The sequence below is a fragment of the Motacilla alba genome, chromosome 2 (genome assembly GCF_015832195.1).
Source record: "Motacilla alba alba isolate MOTALB_02 chromosome 2, Motacilla_alba_V1.0_pri, whole genome shotgun sequence".
In the NCBI taxonomy this organism is placed as follows: Eukaryota; Metazoa; Chordata; class Aves; order Passeriformes; family Motacillidae; genus Motacilla; species Motacilla alba.
The window spans coordinates 44,634,856-44,654,865 of record NC_052017.1 but is presented as its reverse complement, the minus strand read 5'-3'; the positions used below and the strand labels follow the sequence as shown (position 1 = coordinate 44,654,865).

General features: G+C 34.3%; 1 protein-coding gene across 3 annotated transcripts in view; it reads right to left on the bottom strand.

Moving 5' to 3' along the window:
- ULK4 (unc-51 like kinase 4) overlaps positions 1-20,010 on the bottom strand; it is a 213,858-nt gene that overhangs the window by 114,876 nt on the left and 78,972 nt on the right. For all 3 annotated transcript variants that reach the window (XM_038126839.1, XM_038126840.1, XM_038126838.1), the window contains 4 exons: positions 19,195-19,246; positions 18,951-19,095; positions 13,770-13,862; positions 3,815-3,863 (listed from right to left, as the gene is read on the bottom strand). In XM_038126839.1, the coding sequence (XP_037982767.1) occupies positions 3,815-3,863; positions 13,770-13,862; positions 18,951-19,095; positions 19,195-19,246 (339 nt within the window). The remainder of the gene's footprint in view (positions 1-3,814; positions 3,864-13,769; positions 13,863-18,950; positions 19,096-19,194; positions 19,247-20,010) is intronic.

Genomic DNA, 20,010 nt, shown 5'->3' with positions numbered 1-20,010 from the left:
CTAATCACAAGCATCATTAACTTTAGTTTTAAAACTTAGCAGCAGAAAAATAGAATTTCACCAACTACACAGAATTTCTTTTCTATGCAACAGCTTATATTCAGGTAACACTAAATGAAGACCAGGTAATATTTATGATGTTACCTTTTTAAAAGTAACATAAAACAGAAAATAACACTTATGTCAACTTCATTGCTTGCTACTCAGCAAAATTTTGGTAGCAGTGTAAAATACAAATAACCATAATCTACAAAAATGGCACTTTTTGTAAACACTTCAAAATCCTTTATCAACCGCATTCAGCAGTATAACATAATAATCAAAATCAATACCTTGTAAATTATAAATTGATATTGAAGACAGATGGCATAGGTTTGACATTGCAAAATATACTAGAAACAAAGTACTAAGGATGTAGCAGTAAAAGGCAGCAAGAAACTACATTAAATATATCCTACAGTAACTTTTCCTGCTACAACCCCTTCTTAATCAACAGCAGCATTTCATATTTATACCTTATATCAACCCAAGTTTTGGCATTATAACCAATATTACCATGGAATTTAGCTCATTATATTTAATCTTGCTACCAAGGGGAGTTTGCACCTTTTAATTTTTTCACATTATGATGTCAGCTTTCCTTCTGCTTTTCAGTCCCTTACTGTCCTGAAAGTACTTGTAAATTGTCAATATGTCTCCATTTTTCCACAGACACACATCACTACATTTTCACTGACCACATTAGACATTATTGCAAGATTGATGTCTACTCGTATTGCAGTCACACCTTCACATTGCTTTGTAGGACTACTTATAATCTACGTAACCTCTACAACCAGGATCTGGGATCATGGCACTATGAAATTAATTTGCATTCAGGTAAACCATGAAATTCACCCTGAAGTTCTGTAATGAAGAACTGTATTCAGGTTTTTCACATACTCACAAACCACATCATTAATGTGCACTTCCTAAATGCAACTGAGTGTTGAGAGATGAACGAGTGCAGAAGGTTTCCAGGGGAACTGGAACTCTATTTAAAGCCTCTTACTAATTAACTCAGTGACTAAACCCTAGTTCAGGTGAAGATAAATTATGGCTATTCTCTTAGAACAACTTTTTAGGCAGACAGTAACAGATTTTTTTCACTGATCCAGTTCTTTTGCTTGGCAACTATAACATTTACAAAATTGTAGTCATGAGTGACATGAAAGTATACTTTTCGCATGCTTTGACTGAATTCAGAGATCTAACTGGTCCAGAAAGATGATAGAGGATTAAAAAACTTGCCAAATATCAGTGTTACTGCTTAAACCACAACATTGGGTAGTGTGCAATATAAGAGGTAATATAACTCTACACTGATGAGCGGTGAAAAGCAGTCATATTAAAACTTATTTCTTATGAACTGCTCAGTATCTACAAGCCATCATGTCCTTGCTACTGCACTAGCTAGATTAAAGCTGGTACATTCAATCCCACTTGGACTGCAGCACAGCCTAGAAACAAAGACTGCTTGTGGAAATGCTTTTCAATTTTAAGCCCACAGTATTTCCCTTCAGAGTGTAACAGAGAGCCAATGTACTGTCAATTGCATTGCAGAAAATAACATGAACTATATTTAATAATACATAGAAAATACACATTGGATATTAATTCTTGGCATAGAAATTATTAAGTAGTAGTAATAAACCATGTAGTAACAAAAAACACGTAATAAACCAGTAGTAACAAAAATTAGTTTATGGAGAATAATGGGAATCAAATTATATGCAACTCCCTTCACCCATATGACTGAAAATTATTTCAGAAACCTGTGATGAAGAAGTTTGGTAATCTGTCCTATTCAATCTATTCTGTTCAAAAGAAAAGCAGACAAATGATTAATCCTTCCAGTCTGATTTAGTCCTGGCTCCTGAGTTTTCCCAACTGCCTACCACTCCTTTGCTGAATTCAGTTTTCTGTAGGGAAACCAGAGGAACAGGTTGCCACCGTCCTTTGCTGTTTCTGGTGTTACATCTCAAATCCCTTGATTCAAACAAGACCACAGCTCACAGCCAGTGCACTGTTAAAGCTCAAATGCTGTATATGGTAACTGAAGCAACTACAGGTTCCCTCTCTGAACAAAGCATGTTGAAAGGGGAATTTTTTTTCTCCCTAAAAGCTACACGATTTTTCCTCAGCTCCAACCACAGGCTCAAAGACACCCATAGAGGGTTAAGAGAGCTGTGAAACCTTGAGACACCACTAGTCATGCAGACAATTTAGATCTAAACTGCTTTACTCCCTAAAAAACTACAGAACTATTTCTAGAACTCCTGAGGTCAAACTGTATGTGGGGAGGTAAGGAGGGAGCATTTATGACTGACTACAGCTTGTCCTACTTACATGGTATGACATAAACACATTTTAAATTCCATGACTACACATACATGATACAAAAATTTTCAATACCTGGGAATATTTTGAGAGATCATAACCATGTTCAAATACTCATAGCCATAGACTAACACATTATCTTGGTTTAGGGTTTAGGACACAAACACACACACCCACATATATATATATATAAAAATATATATATATATTTCAATATTCTAGCACCTGAAGACATTTCAAATATTAACTAAATATTTAAGGATATTAAGATGAAACATTTGACTTTCATATTTTACTGAGTTGTTCTTTTATTAATACCTAAAATTTGTACTCATCCTAGGTCAAAACTATCTATGAACTACAGTAAAATGTATGGTTTTATTCTCAATACTTATCACAAAAATAGATTTGCAGCTATATATACAAAAATATCATAAAGCCTGTGTTCTGTATGCTGCTGGAAAAAATCCATCATTACTAACAAGGTTACTTTAATAAAAAATGGCTTATCTAGGTATGCAGTATTAAAGAGATTCAAAATGATAGTAAAATAAACCACTGCAAAGGAAGAGTGAAGATTAAAATATTGAAACTTAAGAAAGGAATATCAAAGTTAATTCAGAATCCCATTTATAAACCTCATCTACCCTGAATAGACTGAATTCCAAGAATGATACAAAAGCAAGTATGGAATCTGCCTGCACTACATAAATTATGTGTATTTACTCATAAAGCATATTTAGTATTCATCAGGAATACATTTACAAGACAGGACACTTACCTGATACAACTTAATGAACTTAGAAATTTAAAAAAATAACAAGAGATTGGAATTTAACAATGAGAAGACTAATGAATAGCATAGTAGCCAGCTTCCAGACTAGCCTAAAGATCTCTCTTCTTCATTAACATATTCGTTTTGCAACATTTCAGAGAAACAAAACCAACATTTTTCATGACCTTTATAAGTGGCAGATTCTATTTAGTGATGGAAGTTCCACATGAGACTACCCCAAAATCATATCCTTGATACTTTATATTGAAATAAATTCTAAAAGCAAATAGTGGGATTTGAGACTACCATGCCCACCGTATCAAAATTTAATTTGATGTTATTAAATAAAATGCTACTTCCTCAGCATTTCTTGTATGCCCATGGCAAATATATAGCTCTAATTAGGAATCAAGCTCATTAATTCTATTTTTAGGGGAAAAGTCCTCCTCCTGAAGAAACTTCTTATACAGGTGGACTAATGGGCGGGAACTCCCTAAATGTCGGCTTATTCTAGATTCTTTTGTTTTGTTAGACTGTTCCATTTGATTTTGCAAATATCATTTTATCAACATTGCTAATCAAAGTTACTAGTTAGATATCATTTGGGAGATAGGATATCTATCTATTAGAATATATATCTATATTAAAAATTACACTTACCAAGATGACTTGGAAAAGAACTGGAAAAAGATTGATTTCTTCCATGAGGCTGTAAAACATATTTCAAGATTTATTTAATAACAGAGGAAGTGAATTCTTATTTAACACACTAAACTCATGAGAGAACAGAGCAGTAGAATAGCTGTTGCCAAGATCCATGACCCAGAACCCTAGCCTTTGACTAGCTCTCAACAAAAATGACCTCCATTTCAGATATTAAACAGAAACTGCAATGTTACACACTGCTTTGGAAATTACTTCTAGGTCTGCTTCACTGATGCAATTCAAGTGAGTAAAACAGTAATTAATTTAGCATTTTTTTAATGGCAGTAATTAATAAAATGCTGTAACTATACCACTATACATACTATGAAAGAGTGCACCATTAACTGTTTGAATTAATAGACTTAGCACATGTAATGAAATTATAAATATACTGTGTTTTTTTAAAGAATGCCATGTTAACTAACTTCTTGGGTTTAACATACTTGTATATGATACATTTGTCAGATACTTGACAACGCTGAGCAGTAATGGCCCAAAAGAAGTCTATGCAGTCTTCTGCATTTCAAAAATCAGACAAAACCCTGCATATATATGCTTAAAGAAAAAAATATTCTCAAAAATCAGTAATATTTTACCTTAATGCAATGTTTTCTATGGTTGGAGCACAAAATACTCTACTAGTAAAGCATGTGTGTCTCACATACTACGATGACATATGATTAACTGCATTATATTTTACTGCTTTTTACTGTATTATAGTGTCTAATTGGAAGAATGAGTGTCACCTTTTCTTACACACTATACTAAATGCCTATTCACAAAACACTGCAGAGAACACCCAATTGTGTGTCTCAAAATTTTTTTCTTGTGTCACCATAATGTCATGGAAGTGCTTCATAAACAATTGGTAGGTTTGGCTTTGTGACATAGCAAAGATAAGACTGCATTAAGAAGCCCATGTGATAAATGAAGAACTCAAACACAGAGAGCACGTCTGGGATCTTAGTGTACAGCACTCTACAAAATTGTCTTGCCAGTAGTATGTCAGTTAAAAATACCAAGTTATATTACATAGTTCACTGTGAATAAATAGCAGTTATATTTTACTAAAACAAGTATTTAATTTCATGTTTGAAGCTTTACTGCGTAAAACTCTATATTGGCTTCTGGTAAAACAATAATCAGTTTAATTCTGTTTGGTAAGTTATTTGTTAGAAAGAACTCATATGTACCTAGAATCACATAGTTCCATTTAAGAGTTTTTATTCATGCCCAATAAGATAAGAGGAGAAGCTGTTATGGACAGTATAAGGTAAAATACTAGACTGTGAACTGAAGCAGCTAAAAGGAATTTCACATTCTCCTCTATGAACTTAATGAAAAAAAAAATCAGAGGGGGCTAGAACAGACATCCAAAGGTTATAAAAGAAATTCTTCATTTAGATTAATGTCACCTGTAAGAGCCCTGTTGTTCATATTTGCTGGAATCCCATCTTGTAAAGGAAATATAAGGAACAAAAGCCATGCTTAGAGAACAACAATATCTATGAATAACTCAGAATTACTTCTAAGTAATGCAGATATATGCCTTATGTATGAATAATGGCTTACTTTTTCATACTGTTTTTCTATTTCTTTGATCCTTGCCTTCACCTAAATGTAATAATGATTTTACGACATAGAATCTATGAGTTAAGGGTGGGAAGAAGAAGAAGATCTGTTGCATTGTACTGGCATGTAGACCTGGAGACAAGTAAAACACATTCACTAAACTGTTCAAAACATAAAAAAACAGTATCCTTTTATGCACCCACATATAGACATTTAAAAAAACTAAGTAATAGCCTTGTTCAAACAAATGTGTTCATTTTTTCTTGCATACAGAAATGCTATACCCAACAGAGGGAAGAGTTTAGGTAAGGAAAGAAACTCATTATTTCTAAGTTTAGAAGCTTAAATTTAAGGACATTTTCTCTTCTTATTAAATTGAAGGAAATTTTTTTCCATATGCAATGGAAACAAATTAATAGGTCAGGAGAACATGAAAGCTAATCTCCACTGGGCCATCTAAGAACCCTTAAATAGACAGTTATGGCAGCTCGGACACAGCCAGGTTGTAAGAGAGTCCCGGGATTACAGATAGGAAGACTTATTATATTTGAGGTTCATTTCCAGAGCCAAATCTACCAGTTAAATTAAAAGCCTAGTCCATGCCTGCAAAACAGAATTTTGCTGATGTAGATATAACAATACTGAATGTAAAGAAAGTCATTTAAACACCACAGACTCCCAAAAAGAGCAGCTACTGTAACAGCAATCACACTGACAAAATGAAGTGTTGCCAGCACAAGCCTACTTATGCTTAGAGCTTATTTGAACTACTTACCCCAGCAAAAGCTGCTCACTTCGCTTCATGAGCAGCATTTAAACCGTGAACACATTAGCAGTAAAATACAATCAAATACCAAGAATAGCTAAGCAATCCTAGTTTAGGCAGAACCTAGAAAAATGCTTTTGTGGTAGAGGGTAAATTATGAAACAATTGTTTTCAAACAGTAGAAGTGCTCCCAATTGTTACAGCACTACAAAGTCAGCTATACTTTCTGCTGAGATAAGCTAAGACAAAACTAGAGCAAATCGGTCTGTTCTTAAAGGTCACCTGCCAACCTTTATGATTGAAACAATAAAAAAGCTGCAGCCTTGAAAGAAAATTATACACATAACTTAGCTAAAGCATAGAGTCACATCAAGCATTGCATTAAGACAAAGCTTAAAGCTGATTTATCCCAACTTTGCATATATGTGCTCAAGTGAGAGAATGACTTTATCACACTCTTCATTGCTGTCTTACATAGTTTTACAGAGGAATTGTTTTAAAGCTGGTGAAAGAGAAGTTTAGCTATGGGATTTATTTCATAGAATGTTATTCTAAAGCAGAAGTATCTTGGTTCTTCATAGACTGTTACATAATTTATATCAAATTAGGTCCTACCCAGTTTGGAAAACATAGAATCATCACGATATACATATACAAATCATAATACTAAATAAAACCACTAACTATTTCCATCTCATTTAAAACTATATATAAATCAACAGTGCTGGTTCAAAAGAACTGGTGATCTGATTTCAAAAGACTTGCTATCAGTACAATCTGAATTTTTAATATACTAACAATTTTCAGAATGAGATTGTGCCTCCAATTTTGCTTTCCAACAATATGCGAGATCTGTTTTTTCTAAGAAATCCTAAATTATTTTCTTGCAAAAGAAAACCTACTCCAGGACACTAAACACAAAAGGCTTTTTGTTACAGGTTTGATACCTTAAAAAGGTAGAAAATGTGTTGTTATCAGAGGGAGTCTTTAGAGAAAAGTTGGATGGGAGGGCATGGAAATCTGGGTGTTACAGACATTCTAAGCTGAACAAATTAGTAGAAATTATTCTGCAGAACAGAACTGGTGGACATGCACAAAGCGAGAACCAAGACATTAATTTTAAAGGGATGAAATGTCAAATCCATGATAGATTTTTGAACCCTACTAAGGGCTCTTAAAAAATAAGCATGACTGTTCACATTGCAAAGGCTGGGGGAGACAGCTAAAGGAGAAAATATTCCAGAAATTTATGAAGTAGTGTGCTTCTTCTTAACTGTAAGATGATGGCATAAAATTAAATGGCAAGTGATCAGATCAGACAAAGAAATACAAAGAAAATTCCTGAAGATGATAAATCTTTATATACATGTGGTTATGTTATAGAATAACTATTTATGCTGAAAGTGACTCGTGAAACATCTCTTTTAGTCCACATAAATTAAATTAAGATTACTCCTCAATAGCTACCATCTACAGAACACAACATCATCTTACATGGGTTCTGGAAAAAACCCTCAGAGGTGGGTGACAAAACCTCCAGAAAGTATTCCCACACACTTGACTCCTTTCAGTAGTCTTCTCTGGGCACCTACTATTGAACACAAGAGAATGGACTGGACAGTGGTTTAGATTTGTTTTAGGCTGAACAGATGATTCATGGCAGAACTGAATTCACTCAAGTCTGCAGCTCCAGCTGTAGCAAACCAACCAGCTGACTCTCTCATATGGTACTTATATTTACAAAGCAAAAAATTCACTATTGAAAGTAAAAAAAACCAAGAATGAATGGTATTTGCTTCTTTTTAATGCTTTACATCATTTGAACCATCCAACATGACTCTTTTCAAAAATTCATTTAACAGTAACATCAAATATTTCTCTCACATTTTTACAAGTTAGACATTCAGTAATTGATAGCAACACGAAAGAGGAAACAAAATTACAGGTTTAAGGTTAATAGCTTATTTCTTTACTAAAGGGGAGCTTTTATAAAATGTAACACTAAGGAGTTGTGTTTTACATTAAAAATGGTGATTAGTATTACAGTCTGTACATGACTAGACTATGAGAACTCCCTTGCAATAATGAACTCTGACCACTGCCTTTGATATGAATTACAATGATGTGCAACTTGACAACAGTGTTATTAGCTGACACAAAACTTAACATTTCAAGAGTCTGTTTCTGGGCAAGTCTTCCTGCTTGATGTTTTTCGATAAAGTAGCATATATGCAAACATTACACCAAACAATAGGAACAGCAAATTCATAAAAATTCTCTGCTGTTTTATATTAGCATTACCTCTCTAAAAGGAAAATCTGGGTTTTTACAACTCAATTTCCATAGACATGAAACTAGTATAATCAAAACCAAAATCGGGTCCTAAATATGCATAAACATTCCCTAAAGTTCTAATAAAACAGTTTAATCCTCTGGCAATCTCTCTGAATCCATCTGGATTGCGATTTTCTCACTGTGTTGTACAGCTCTTACAGGTAGTTCTACTGCTCAATTCAGCTGGACTAGGCCCTAAGGCTTACCTGTTATCAGAACTACTCCATTTTATTTTTATTCATTTTCATTATAGAAAGTAAAACAGCACATAAAAACAGAGAAGTAATATAAAAGAAAATAGACCTACTTCTTAAAGTGAGCATTTCAACCCTCAACTAGGAAATTAAAATGATTAATGAGAAGAGCAAAGTTTTTTAAAGCAATTAACATAAGCCCATATTAATCAAGGAAAGCACTAAAGCACTAGATCTCTAGTATAATGGCAAAGAAACTACATCAAGTTCAAAGACAATCTATGCACAACACCAACAAACTATTAAAAACACCCCACTGAACTCCAAAGAGTTTAGTTTTGGTTTGCTTGGGGATTTTTACTGTTTGTTTAGGGAAATCAAGGGCAAATATTTTAAACCATTTCAGAATATAGTGGAATGTAGCTAAATTGATCCACTGATGTAGATCATAACAGTGTATGAAAAGACTATCAACTCATTCCTAACAGTAACCCTAAAATGTGCCTTTAATGGTCTTTGACAGATAATGCATAGGCACAAAAAGTAGTATAAAGAAAGTTTGAAAGCTGGACAATTCTTGGATGATTCCAAAGACACTACGACAGTTACTTTGATTAGTCAGGACAATATGCTGCAACATATGAGGTTGATCCATCTATCTTCACAGGTACTAGATCTATGGTGTTTAAAAGCAGCAGATTTTTTTTGGTCGTTGCTCTTCAGGACCTTCCTGGTTTGGTTTCTGATGCCTTTCCCTCTTTTTTAGTGAAGCCTAATGTTTGTCTGGAAGATTTCTTTTTAAAGACAGGAGGTGAAAAGGTTACTTAATTTTGTCCCCTGTCCTTCATCATACATCTAAGAAGGGTGCCTTACTATTAGTTTTCAGTTAGGTGTTTCTCCCTCAGGAAATGCCCTTAATACAATATTGGAATGTGTCCACTTCCATGATCATTATCTGATGCAATATCTGACATTCCCTCCACTTCTATTCTATTACCTTTTCTGTCTGTCTTCCTTGAAACCAAAATTGTCTATTTTAGCAACCCCTAAAATTCAAACTCCATAGTTCAGAAGGTTTAGCTTTCAGATACATTAATGTCACCAAATGCTATGAGTTTCTGACTAAAGGTAGGCCAAGTAGCTGCCTGAGAGAGCACACAGCGACATTTCGTAAGGTTCTTTGTAAGGCAAAAAGGCAACTTAAGAATCATGATCCACTAAAAGTTTCCTGAAGAAGCACAGTATAGATTCTATTACAACAGTCAAGACATTTAAGAGCAGTGAATTGGTAGATCATATAGGTATAGGCATATCATAGTTTTAAGAGAAACAAAGAAATTCACATAAACTCCACACTACTAGGAAAAAACCTAGCAATCTGATCCATACAGACCACAGCAAAGAGCATAGAAGACTCAAAGCAGGATCCAAGAAAACCCTAACCCATTTTACATATATATATATATATATATATATATATATACATGTGTGTGTGTGTGTGTGTGTGTATTATGTCTGACTTCCTATCCATGCATATAACCTATACATAAAGTTGGTAAACACACAAAAGGACAAGCTACCTATGATACTGTCCTTTCTGAATGCAGACTTTACATAGTTAAATCACACCTCAGCCTGCTGCAGACATTTGCTCCCACTGTGAGAAGTTCTATTCCTCCAAAAACTCTTTACACACAGGTACAATTCATCAAGAGCAATTAATGCAAAGGGAAAAAAATCTAATGCAAATTTACAGTAGTCCAGAAATTAATCATTAACTAAAGCTTAACTTTCCTTAACTATGCTTCATATCAGTGATTTCTTTTGAAATCAGCAGTCTCAATATAGCTAAATATGAACTCTGCTATTAATTGTCACACTGGTTTTAATGTTCACAATTTTTCTTGTCACAAAACATTAAAAATTCTTGAAGACAAGGCAATAGGTATTTAGGAGAGCCACAACAGAATATTAATAGAAGTTTTAAAGCCAGACTATTTGCTTTGAGCCAAGTATAAAACAGGCAACTGATGGACAAATTCGGTTCAAAGCTCACTCTTCCAATATCTACTATTTTCTTAGAAAGCAAACCCTTAAGTGAGGTTGTATCAGACAGCAATTGTTGTGTGGTGTAAAAGCAGGTACAAAAAGGTACCTGATTCAATTATACTCTAACCTATTCAGGTCAAAACAGACAAGAAAACACTCATCCATTTCTGAAAGTAGATTTTCTTCCTGTGGAAGCTTATATGATCAGATGCCCAAATAATTAAAAGTGTCCACAGAAACACATTAAAGTTGGGGTCTTTTACAGCTACCATTTTACACAAGAGAGAGCTTATGTTGGTGAGAGATCTAATTCTGCTACACACTAATGGGATATCACTAGAGTTTTTCAGTGCTAAATTGAAAAGCAATGGAGTGGAAGAGCTCCCACAACAGAGAATGTTAAAAATTACCTCAACAGTGGAGCAATGGCAAAGAGCACAAAGTATTTTTTGTATTCTTATAAAATGCTAATTAATGAAATTCAAAACATGTATTGTTACTACAGTATTTTATCATAAGCTTAAAAAACATCAAAAACATAACTGTATTTGAATATCTGTGTCTATGCCATATATAACGAACAACCTGTTATAGAAAACAAATGTCCAAAAATAGCAGCAAGAAAATGAAATGTCTTTCCTCTGATATCACAATTTAGCTAATTTATAGTATCAGCTATGAAAAAAAGGAAACAAAAAAAATTGAGTAATCTGTCTTCTTTCAAGTGCTAAAATAAGAACTACTCAAATGCAGATGCCTCTATCAGGGAGCACACAGGTAAAACCTGAGCTGATGGTAAGAAGAGAAGGATGCAAGAGAATTGGTAGAATTAATAAAGAGAGAACAAGAAAGCAAGAATCTGTTAGATGAACATATCTGAGAACAAGCTATCATATGGAACAAACTAAACAAAAGCACACTAGCCCTTGTCCTCCTCCCAGTTCACTCTTTACTTCAAAATAATATTAATAACTATTTTCAAAAGACATTGCAACAGCACGGTAAACACTAATTTAACATTTTGTCATTTTTCAATCTTTTTGCTACTACTGCTTTCATTCATTTAAAACTGCAGGAGAAAGCATCCATCCTTAAAAGCCAGGCATTGTGGATAAAATGTAAGTTTGAAGAAGCCACAGATAGTCAATGCAGTGACTCACATCATTCTCATCACTACTAAAATGCAGTAGAGCTTTTCCACCAAAAACAAATAAAGTCCTCCGGGATTTGTGTCCAGTGTTATTTATTTACTCCCCATCACAATTTTTGCAGATACTTTCCATCTGTCTAATGAAAGGAGCAAAGGAGAGCATATGCGTTGAGTAATTTTGAGCTTCGTGAATACTGATTAATTACTCATTGAACCAAAACAGAACCAATTGTCATATAGCGTTCACTAAAGCATGTACTTGGTTTCCATTCTGTTCACCAGCAATTTGTATGAATATTAATATATTATTCACCTCTCTTGTGCTTTTGAAGCATTGGCTACTTCCTGCAAAATTTGTTGGGAAGCCAAAGAATAAGAAAAAAGATAGACCAAGGGAATTGCCTAAACTGTGCTCCTTTAGAAACACAGCCAAATACATGATTTAGTGAAAGTAAAAGAGGACCTGTAAAGTATTTGAGAAACACAATTACAGATGGGTTAAAATCTGGAATCTGATAGCCAGTCCTTAAATAAGAGTGTTGGACATACTGGTATTTCAAATTATTAATAGTTCATTGAATGACCACAGCTGCTCTTTAATAATATTAAGAAAAAAATTCCTGTGTGATGCCAGATGACCATGAGGATGAGTGTGCATCCACAATCTACCTACATTGGTAGATTGTGCTGTACGTAACAGCAAGTACGTATGATTTCTCAAATAAAGCAAATTCAGTAGGGAGAGGAAATGTGCTGCTAACATAACCAGCATTCTGGTTACAGAAGTATTCTTCATAACTCTTAAAGTATTAGAATATCTGTGGGTTAAATCCAAAAATGAAAAGCTTTTCTACTTGTTTCTAGAATACATAAAATCCTACAGTAGCATAAGCAGCTTCTTTACAATGAAAACTGTTTTATACAATTCAAAACATTTTAAATCTCAAGCCTCCCTATTTCCTAGTTAATTTGAAGTCTACTAGTATATTAAAGCACCATTCCCAATAGCATCATAAAAGATTAAAAGAGAATGTTTCATCTTTTAAAATAAAAAGTGGGAAAACAAATTAAATTTCCTTGTTTTTTCCTTCTTGTGTCATTTCAATCAATCAAAGCAAGACAGTACAATGCTTAGCAACCTCTGAGCCATAACACTGCCAGACATCACAAACAGGCAAGGGCCAATGACAAGAATAACCACATTTTTTTGGGCATATCCAGGAAGATAGAGACATCCTTCCTTATTACTACCAACTCACACAGTTTAAGTTCTATGACACAACTTGAAAAAACTTGTTTGGGTTTTTTTTTTTCTGTCCATTACAGTCTAAATTTTGGAACAAGAAGGAAGAGATATTAAGATACTTCTAAACATACTGAGTCTACCTATACCTAAAATTAAAATTTGTATTTAGGAATTTTTAAGGGTAGATATATTTGCAGGTGAACTGACCAGTTTTCAAGTGAATTGACTGTGTAAACATTTAACAAACACACCACCTTTGTCCTAGTCACAAATATGTTTAGTTGAACAACAATTTTGATAATATTTTAGGTTCGGTTTGGCTTTTACATTTTTAAAGATCATTTTAATGCTAAAATTCTTCAGATTTTGTCTCTAGCATTTCATTGGCTAAATCCAGATAAAAATAACCAGGATCATATAAAATTGGCACAAAAGATGTCAGATGTGTTCTATAACAAAAATTCTCCAATGATTTTTCTAAATAATAGTGCTAGTCAAAGAAGTACAATAGTGAGGTCTGTTATTACTGATCTCTAATAGGAAAGGAGAAATTGAAACAGAAGGAATCCAGATCAACAGAGAATGTGTAGTTGTATCACCTCACAGAAGCGGGGCTGCGCTCAGTCAGGGCCACCAGCAGTTTCAGAGCATACATTGGTACTGGGTCTGGAGCCAGCAGAATGTGCTCATACCTGAAAGGCAAGGTGGGAAAGGGCAGAAACAGTGGGGGGAAAAAAAGTCAAGAGATACACATCAAAAATTGATATTAAAAATCCATCATTTCCCATTTCCAAATGTTATACCTACAATGGAAATACGAGGTTGTTTCAAATTGTACAAAGCAACAAGCAAGACTCACTTAGAAACAGTACTTTAAAACCAGCATCAGATTAAATTTAAAAACAGCATTAATAAGAGAATACAATTTTAGAGAGAGAGATTATAAAATATGTATATACAAGCTTCTGTATATATATGTGTGCATGTATAGATTTTCAGGCTATAGATATAAAACATTCATGTTTTATAACTATAAATTATAGTAAAATATATTTATAAAATATTCACCTTGTCTAGAGGTGCAAGACTTATTTATTGATCTATACTATTTTATACATAAAAAAAATCTATTCTTCAAGAGACAAGTAGTAAATGAACCTCAAGATATCAGGTAGAAGATTTATTGAGTGCTTAGGAACATGATCAACCAAATTATATATGATTAAGCTCTATATTCTGTATACATAGTCATTTTTCTCAAAATTGAGAGAAACTCACATTGAGGTTTATATTTTATCTCAAATTTCAAAAAATATTGCTTTCACTGCAGCATACTTTCATTCTCCAAGTCATATACACCAGAAGAATATAAAAGTACTCCAAACCAATGTTTCTTGAGAGCTGTGGTAGAAAATAAACCAAGAAAAACCTCCTCAAAACATTTCCACGTATCCCCTTATGGAAATCTTGGTAGGGGAAAATAGGCTGCTGAAAAATAAAATGAACTTTGCTGTTCCTACTAACATTCTAGTGATGCCCACCCAACACATGGGGTTGATTTTACTGTATTTAAACAAAAATGTATGTGGATGGCAGTAGGATACAATAATGGAAGTGAGAAAGATGCAAGCATAGAAAACCACAGACTAAGCTATATCAAAACACAGTCTTTGATTTCAACTAGTCCTACTCCAAATACATGGAAGTAATAGAACAGGAAGGGTGAATCTCTTCATTTGCAAAAAACCCCATGAAGAATAAATCAAGAACAAATGAAAGGATTAATTGTAAGAAAACATGGTATATTACCATGTTACGAGCAACAAAATGCCTTCATAGAAGGAAAAAAACTGTAGTGTTCTGGTATAAGGAAGGGGGAATCATGCAAAATCACTGAAAATTTTACTTCACATCTTGAGATCCCTAGTGCTGTCTGAACTGAGGAATCTGGATCACTTCCCACCACCTTCATGCTAGCATGTACCTACCATGTGTTAGCTCTTTCCCTCTCTGTAGGCACCACACCTCAGCACTCTGGCATGTGCAGGAAGGAAATCTAGAAGGACATGTTTGCTTGCCTATGACAAGGAGGGACAAGCACACCAGCCATGCAGTCTTGATGTAGCCTGTGGGAGTTGCTCACAAGGGCTAACACTCCTACACAGCACACAGCCTATGGGCAATGTGTAGGGTTGCAAACCACATTAGAGTATCTACAAAATTATCAGTTAGAAGTCAATGTTGGCTTCAGGTCTTCAGTGATTAAACTCTCTCTTTCACAAAGAACAGAGTCCAGTTCCCCAAAGAAAACCCTTTCTCACTGGTCAGTAAAAAGTCTCTTAATAAAAGAAGAAAATACTGTAACACATTAGTAGACACTGATTCCAAGTGCCCTACATATGAGCAATATATATTCCTACCAAACACAATGGGACTTGCAATTTTATTTTTTTTCAGAATCCCTAACTAATCTTCTGAGGCAACCAAAGATGTTATCAGGTGACTCAGATGCCAAAAGTCATCCTTCACTGCATAAGATGTGGATTTAAGTCTCCAAAACTGTAATTCCTAACAGCAGTAACAAATGAATCAGCCATGCTAGCTTAAAAATCTGACACTTGGCAATATACTTGTTTATATAAACACATCAATAAGATCCCTAAACAGGGTCCACCTTAACAGTTTTAAGCTTTCTATGTATTACACTTGAGAGACACTGTTATTACTTAGCACACTTAGCATCCTAATTTCTTGAGGTTCAATAAAAGAGTCTCACTTCACTTCCTTTTCCTTGAAACTCTCTTCTCTCCTCCCCCAAGACAATACTAGGAAAGGATATTTCTAAGGGAAGGTGCAGTGATCCATCAAACCAAATACCACATGAAAAAACGCAGATAACTGGAGTCAATGTCTTAGCAATTAATATAAACACATTGACTAAATAAAGGCCATTAGGAGCTGTGAATATATGAATCTTCTCAGAAGGGAAAATATGCCATGCTTGAGATACTTTCTTAAATGAATAAGTCATCAAATGATTTCACTGCCACTTAACACAGAACAGTTTAGTAACAGTAGCTGTAGAGGGCATTTTATAAGGGTTTTGTGAAATTCAGGTACAACATTGTAATTAGTTATTTTGTCAATCTTTTCTATAAACAATTTTGATAAAAGGAACTAAAGATTTAGGGATGTAGACTTTCTTAAGCTCTTAAAAAAAAGAATATTATGTCAAGTATCCTGGATTTCATACTTGCAGACCTGGCTTGGTAGTCTACTGAGAACAAGCTACACAAACCTTCAAATGAAATATAACTTTATGTACACAGTTCTCTCTTTCTGCTGATTCTGGCTCAATTTTTAATGACAGATAACTATGAATATTAGAAATTAAAATGAAATAGATCTGATGTTTCAATTTTTGATTAAAAAATCTGGATCTAAAGCATTTGCAATCTATTCACTGTCTATAGCTGCAGGATTCATTTTGGTTATGAAACGTTCAGGAAAATAATCTTTCAATGAACTGAAATTTAATGACACTGTTTCATTCAATTCAATCAAAACTCTATGAGGAAGCTAACTTTGTGATCTATAAATGCACAAATATGTAATGGAATTACCATTTTATTGATGATGCAGAAGATGAGAAAAAAGTAGTAATTGCTGCACTCCTGCATTTATCTCAAAATGAAGTCTGCTTATATTTTATGCATAGTGACCCACATTCTATTTCAAGGGTCAGTTTTACATTTAAACAAATTAATTTGAGAAGCATATTTATAGGAATAAAATATACACATAAATGTGTAAGATTACAATCTTCCCTAAAAAGAAGGGAAGATTAAATAAATATTCCCATATTAAAACTGGATGTCACTCCCTTCCATATTCAACAGCTCTCAGTAGATTCAAAATGGGTGGAAATATCTGCTTCCCTCCACAGACTGCCCATGAACAAATGACCATCACATACCTCCCCTCTTTTGACTGTCCTCCAGCTGAGTTGGATTCTTTCCCATCCCTTACCCAGCAATAGAAAGACTAAACAGTATCAGCAAAAAGCTCTTCAGCCTCCAATGTTCCATCTCAGTTTCAAGAGATTTCAAGTTTTCAAGTAACCCATATTTCTTGGGATAGAGCTTTACATTATCTTCGCAAGTAGATTACTCTGACTCTTTGAACCCCTCCCTTCTCATCTCTACTAATGAGATGGGGAAACTGATTCAGTAATTACTTAAACCCTGGATTCAAGGTCCTGAGCTGCTGTAAGACCTTTTCATACATCAGCCACACAGCGCAGGCTAAGATGGCACAACTTAAGTCCCCAACATAGGATCATGTTTAGTTTCAGGCCAACAAGCCCTTTCACTCCACTGAGCTAGTAAGCTTGGAGACAAAAAATTGGCTGTTTTCCTTCTAGTTTGTAATTAGCATGACTCATCCCTCCAAAGACACGTCCCCCTGTTCAATGAGAAACATTGTGTAAGATGGACGTGTCCACAAGGGGCAAGCTTCAGAGCAAGCACAGAACTCTGTCTCCTTTGACTTCAGGTCTCTTCCCCTATCTGAAGAAAACTATCTGACAGCTTTTAATAATGCTTTTAATAATAAAATATATTCTATTTCAAAAATAATATTTCCAGTTGTCATTTTAATTTGTACTGATTTGTACTTGATTTGTACTACATTGCCCAGAGGAAAAAATTTGAAGAAAGGTGTTAAAGTAAGTTTCTCTACAGAACTGTAAGATTTCCATCCAATTCTCTGTCAGAGAGAAAAGTTTACACACCTTACATGGATAAAACTTTGGTCCTCGAACTGTAAGAACATTACTCAATTAGCAGAGAAAGTCTCATATTTGAAAAAGACACTGGGTTTCTGATCATAATCCAGCATTCATTCCTCCAGCCTTTTTCCACTTATTTAATGTAGGGGTGGTGAATAATTGTCTCACTTAGGGCAGCTAAGTATTGACCATTATTAACTTTTGAGGATCACATAGGAAAATACACTGCAGCATTATTAGAATAATGTAAAATACAACTGATGACTCATCACAACTGTATTTGTCTCATGTTCCTTCCTTCTACTCACAGATGTTACTAGATGTTACACAGTCAATGTGTGCATAACAGAGAGAGCTCTCTTTATGCTCACCTGCAAGTTAGCATGAAATAAGAGGCCTCATTTGACCATAAACCACATAAATGAAGTTCCAGACCACATCTTGCCTACAGGCTGTAGTTTCATCTACTCTGCTGTAGGGTTTTTTCCGCTACTTGGGGCAGCAGGAAAGGATAGCAATTTAGAGGCAATAACCTCTGGGTGGACCATGAAGGATTAATCCATGATGTACTGTTCCTTGAAAAAAAGTATCTATGTCATTCCATATGCTTTCAGAACATCTTAAATAAAGCTACAATATCCAGAATAGACAAAGAATATGTAGTTAGAATGTTCTGACTTTATTAGAAGAACAAAAAGAAGTATTTAAATCGCTGCCCAAAAGCTAGAGGGAATCCTGTTTTGCTCCAAAAGTAGCCAGAGACACAGTATCATAAATCAGTGTCACACAGAAGTTGTGTTTGTCTTGCATATGAAAAAATAATAAATAAACCTAGGAAGAGATGTTGGACAAAGAACTCTGGCAGCAGTTAATTGCTATTCCCCTTCTGACTTAGTCATTTAAACATAGAAAAGATGGCTAAAACAAATACGCTGTCAAAATGGTTTGCATATCGAGTTATTCCCCATTACTGGAGCAGTATTATACTTACTGAGGCAGCAGTAAGTCTCTAATGAGAGACAGAAGCTTGTTGTTTGAGTTGAGGCTCTCCCCTTTCTCCTCATCCATGACTTCGTGGCTTAAAAGCACTGATGTGGTTTCTGAGAGCAACCGCAAGCTGAAGAGTCTCCATTCCACTTGAAAATAAAGGTGCCAAGAATGTGACCACACTGAAATATAATTAAAACAAACTGTGGAATTCATGGAAACTGTAGCTGATGTGTCTGTATACTTACCATTCTGACTGTGGACCAAAGAAACAAGTGGTGGGACGATAGAGTCTTCAACCTAAAACAGAGAATTAGAAAGATGTGGCTTAGATCATTCACAGAGGAAAAAGATAGACCAGAGATACACTGTCATCTATGTTTATTTTGCTGCTAGAGCCCTTAAACAAAGAGTTGAATAATCACAGAAATGCAGCCATAATTACTCTTATAAAGCCACCCAGTTAATTTTTCTCTGGTAAACTGCCATAAAATTACAGACATTAATATACTTTTATTTAGAAAAAAACAGTAACTTTGGTATAATTCATTGACAGGGGCTTTTAAAGTACAGAATTCAGTGCAGATGTAAGATATTAAGAAAAAAGAGTATTAGAGTACCTTAATCCTGATGTTTTAATCCATAAACTAATCATTCAATAGAGTTCAGATGAAAAATAGTATGGCACAGAATTAAAATACATCAGAAAAGATGAATTAACTCTAAGGAAATATCTCTAAGCTTAATATAGAGTACTGAAAATATTTTAACTTCTTCTCTTCTGGTAATACACAGTCTTCCACTAACATGTTAATTTACATTACAAAAGACTTGCATGATGAAAAATATAATCCAGTCAACTTTTTATTGTCCATAAGGGTATTGTTACAAATCTATCATCTGCCACAGGACTAGTCCGCTTAGCTCCATTTGAAATCAACTGATGATAAACTAGGCTACGGCTCAGTTACAAAAATAGTGTATTATTAGCCTTCTCTATAAGAGAGTTTTTAATTCTTAAACAACTGTTAAAATATAATTTAAATAAATATAAAATAGACAGG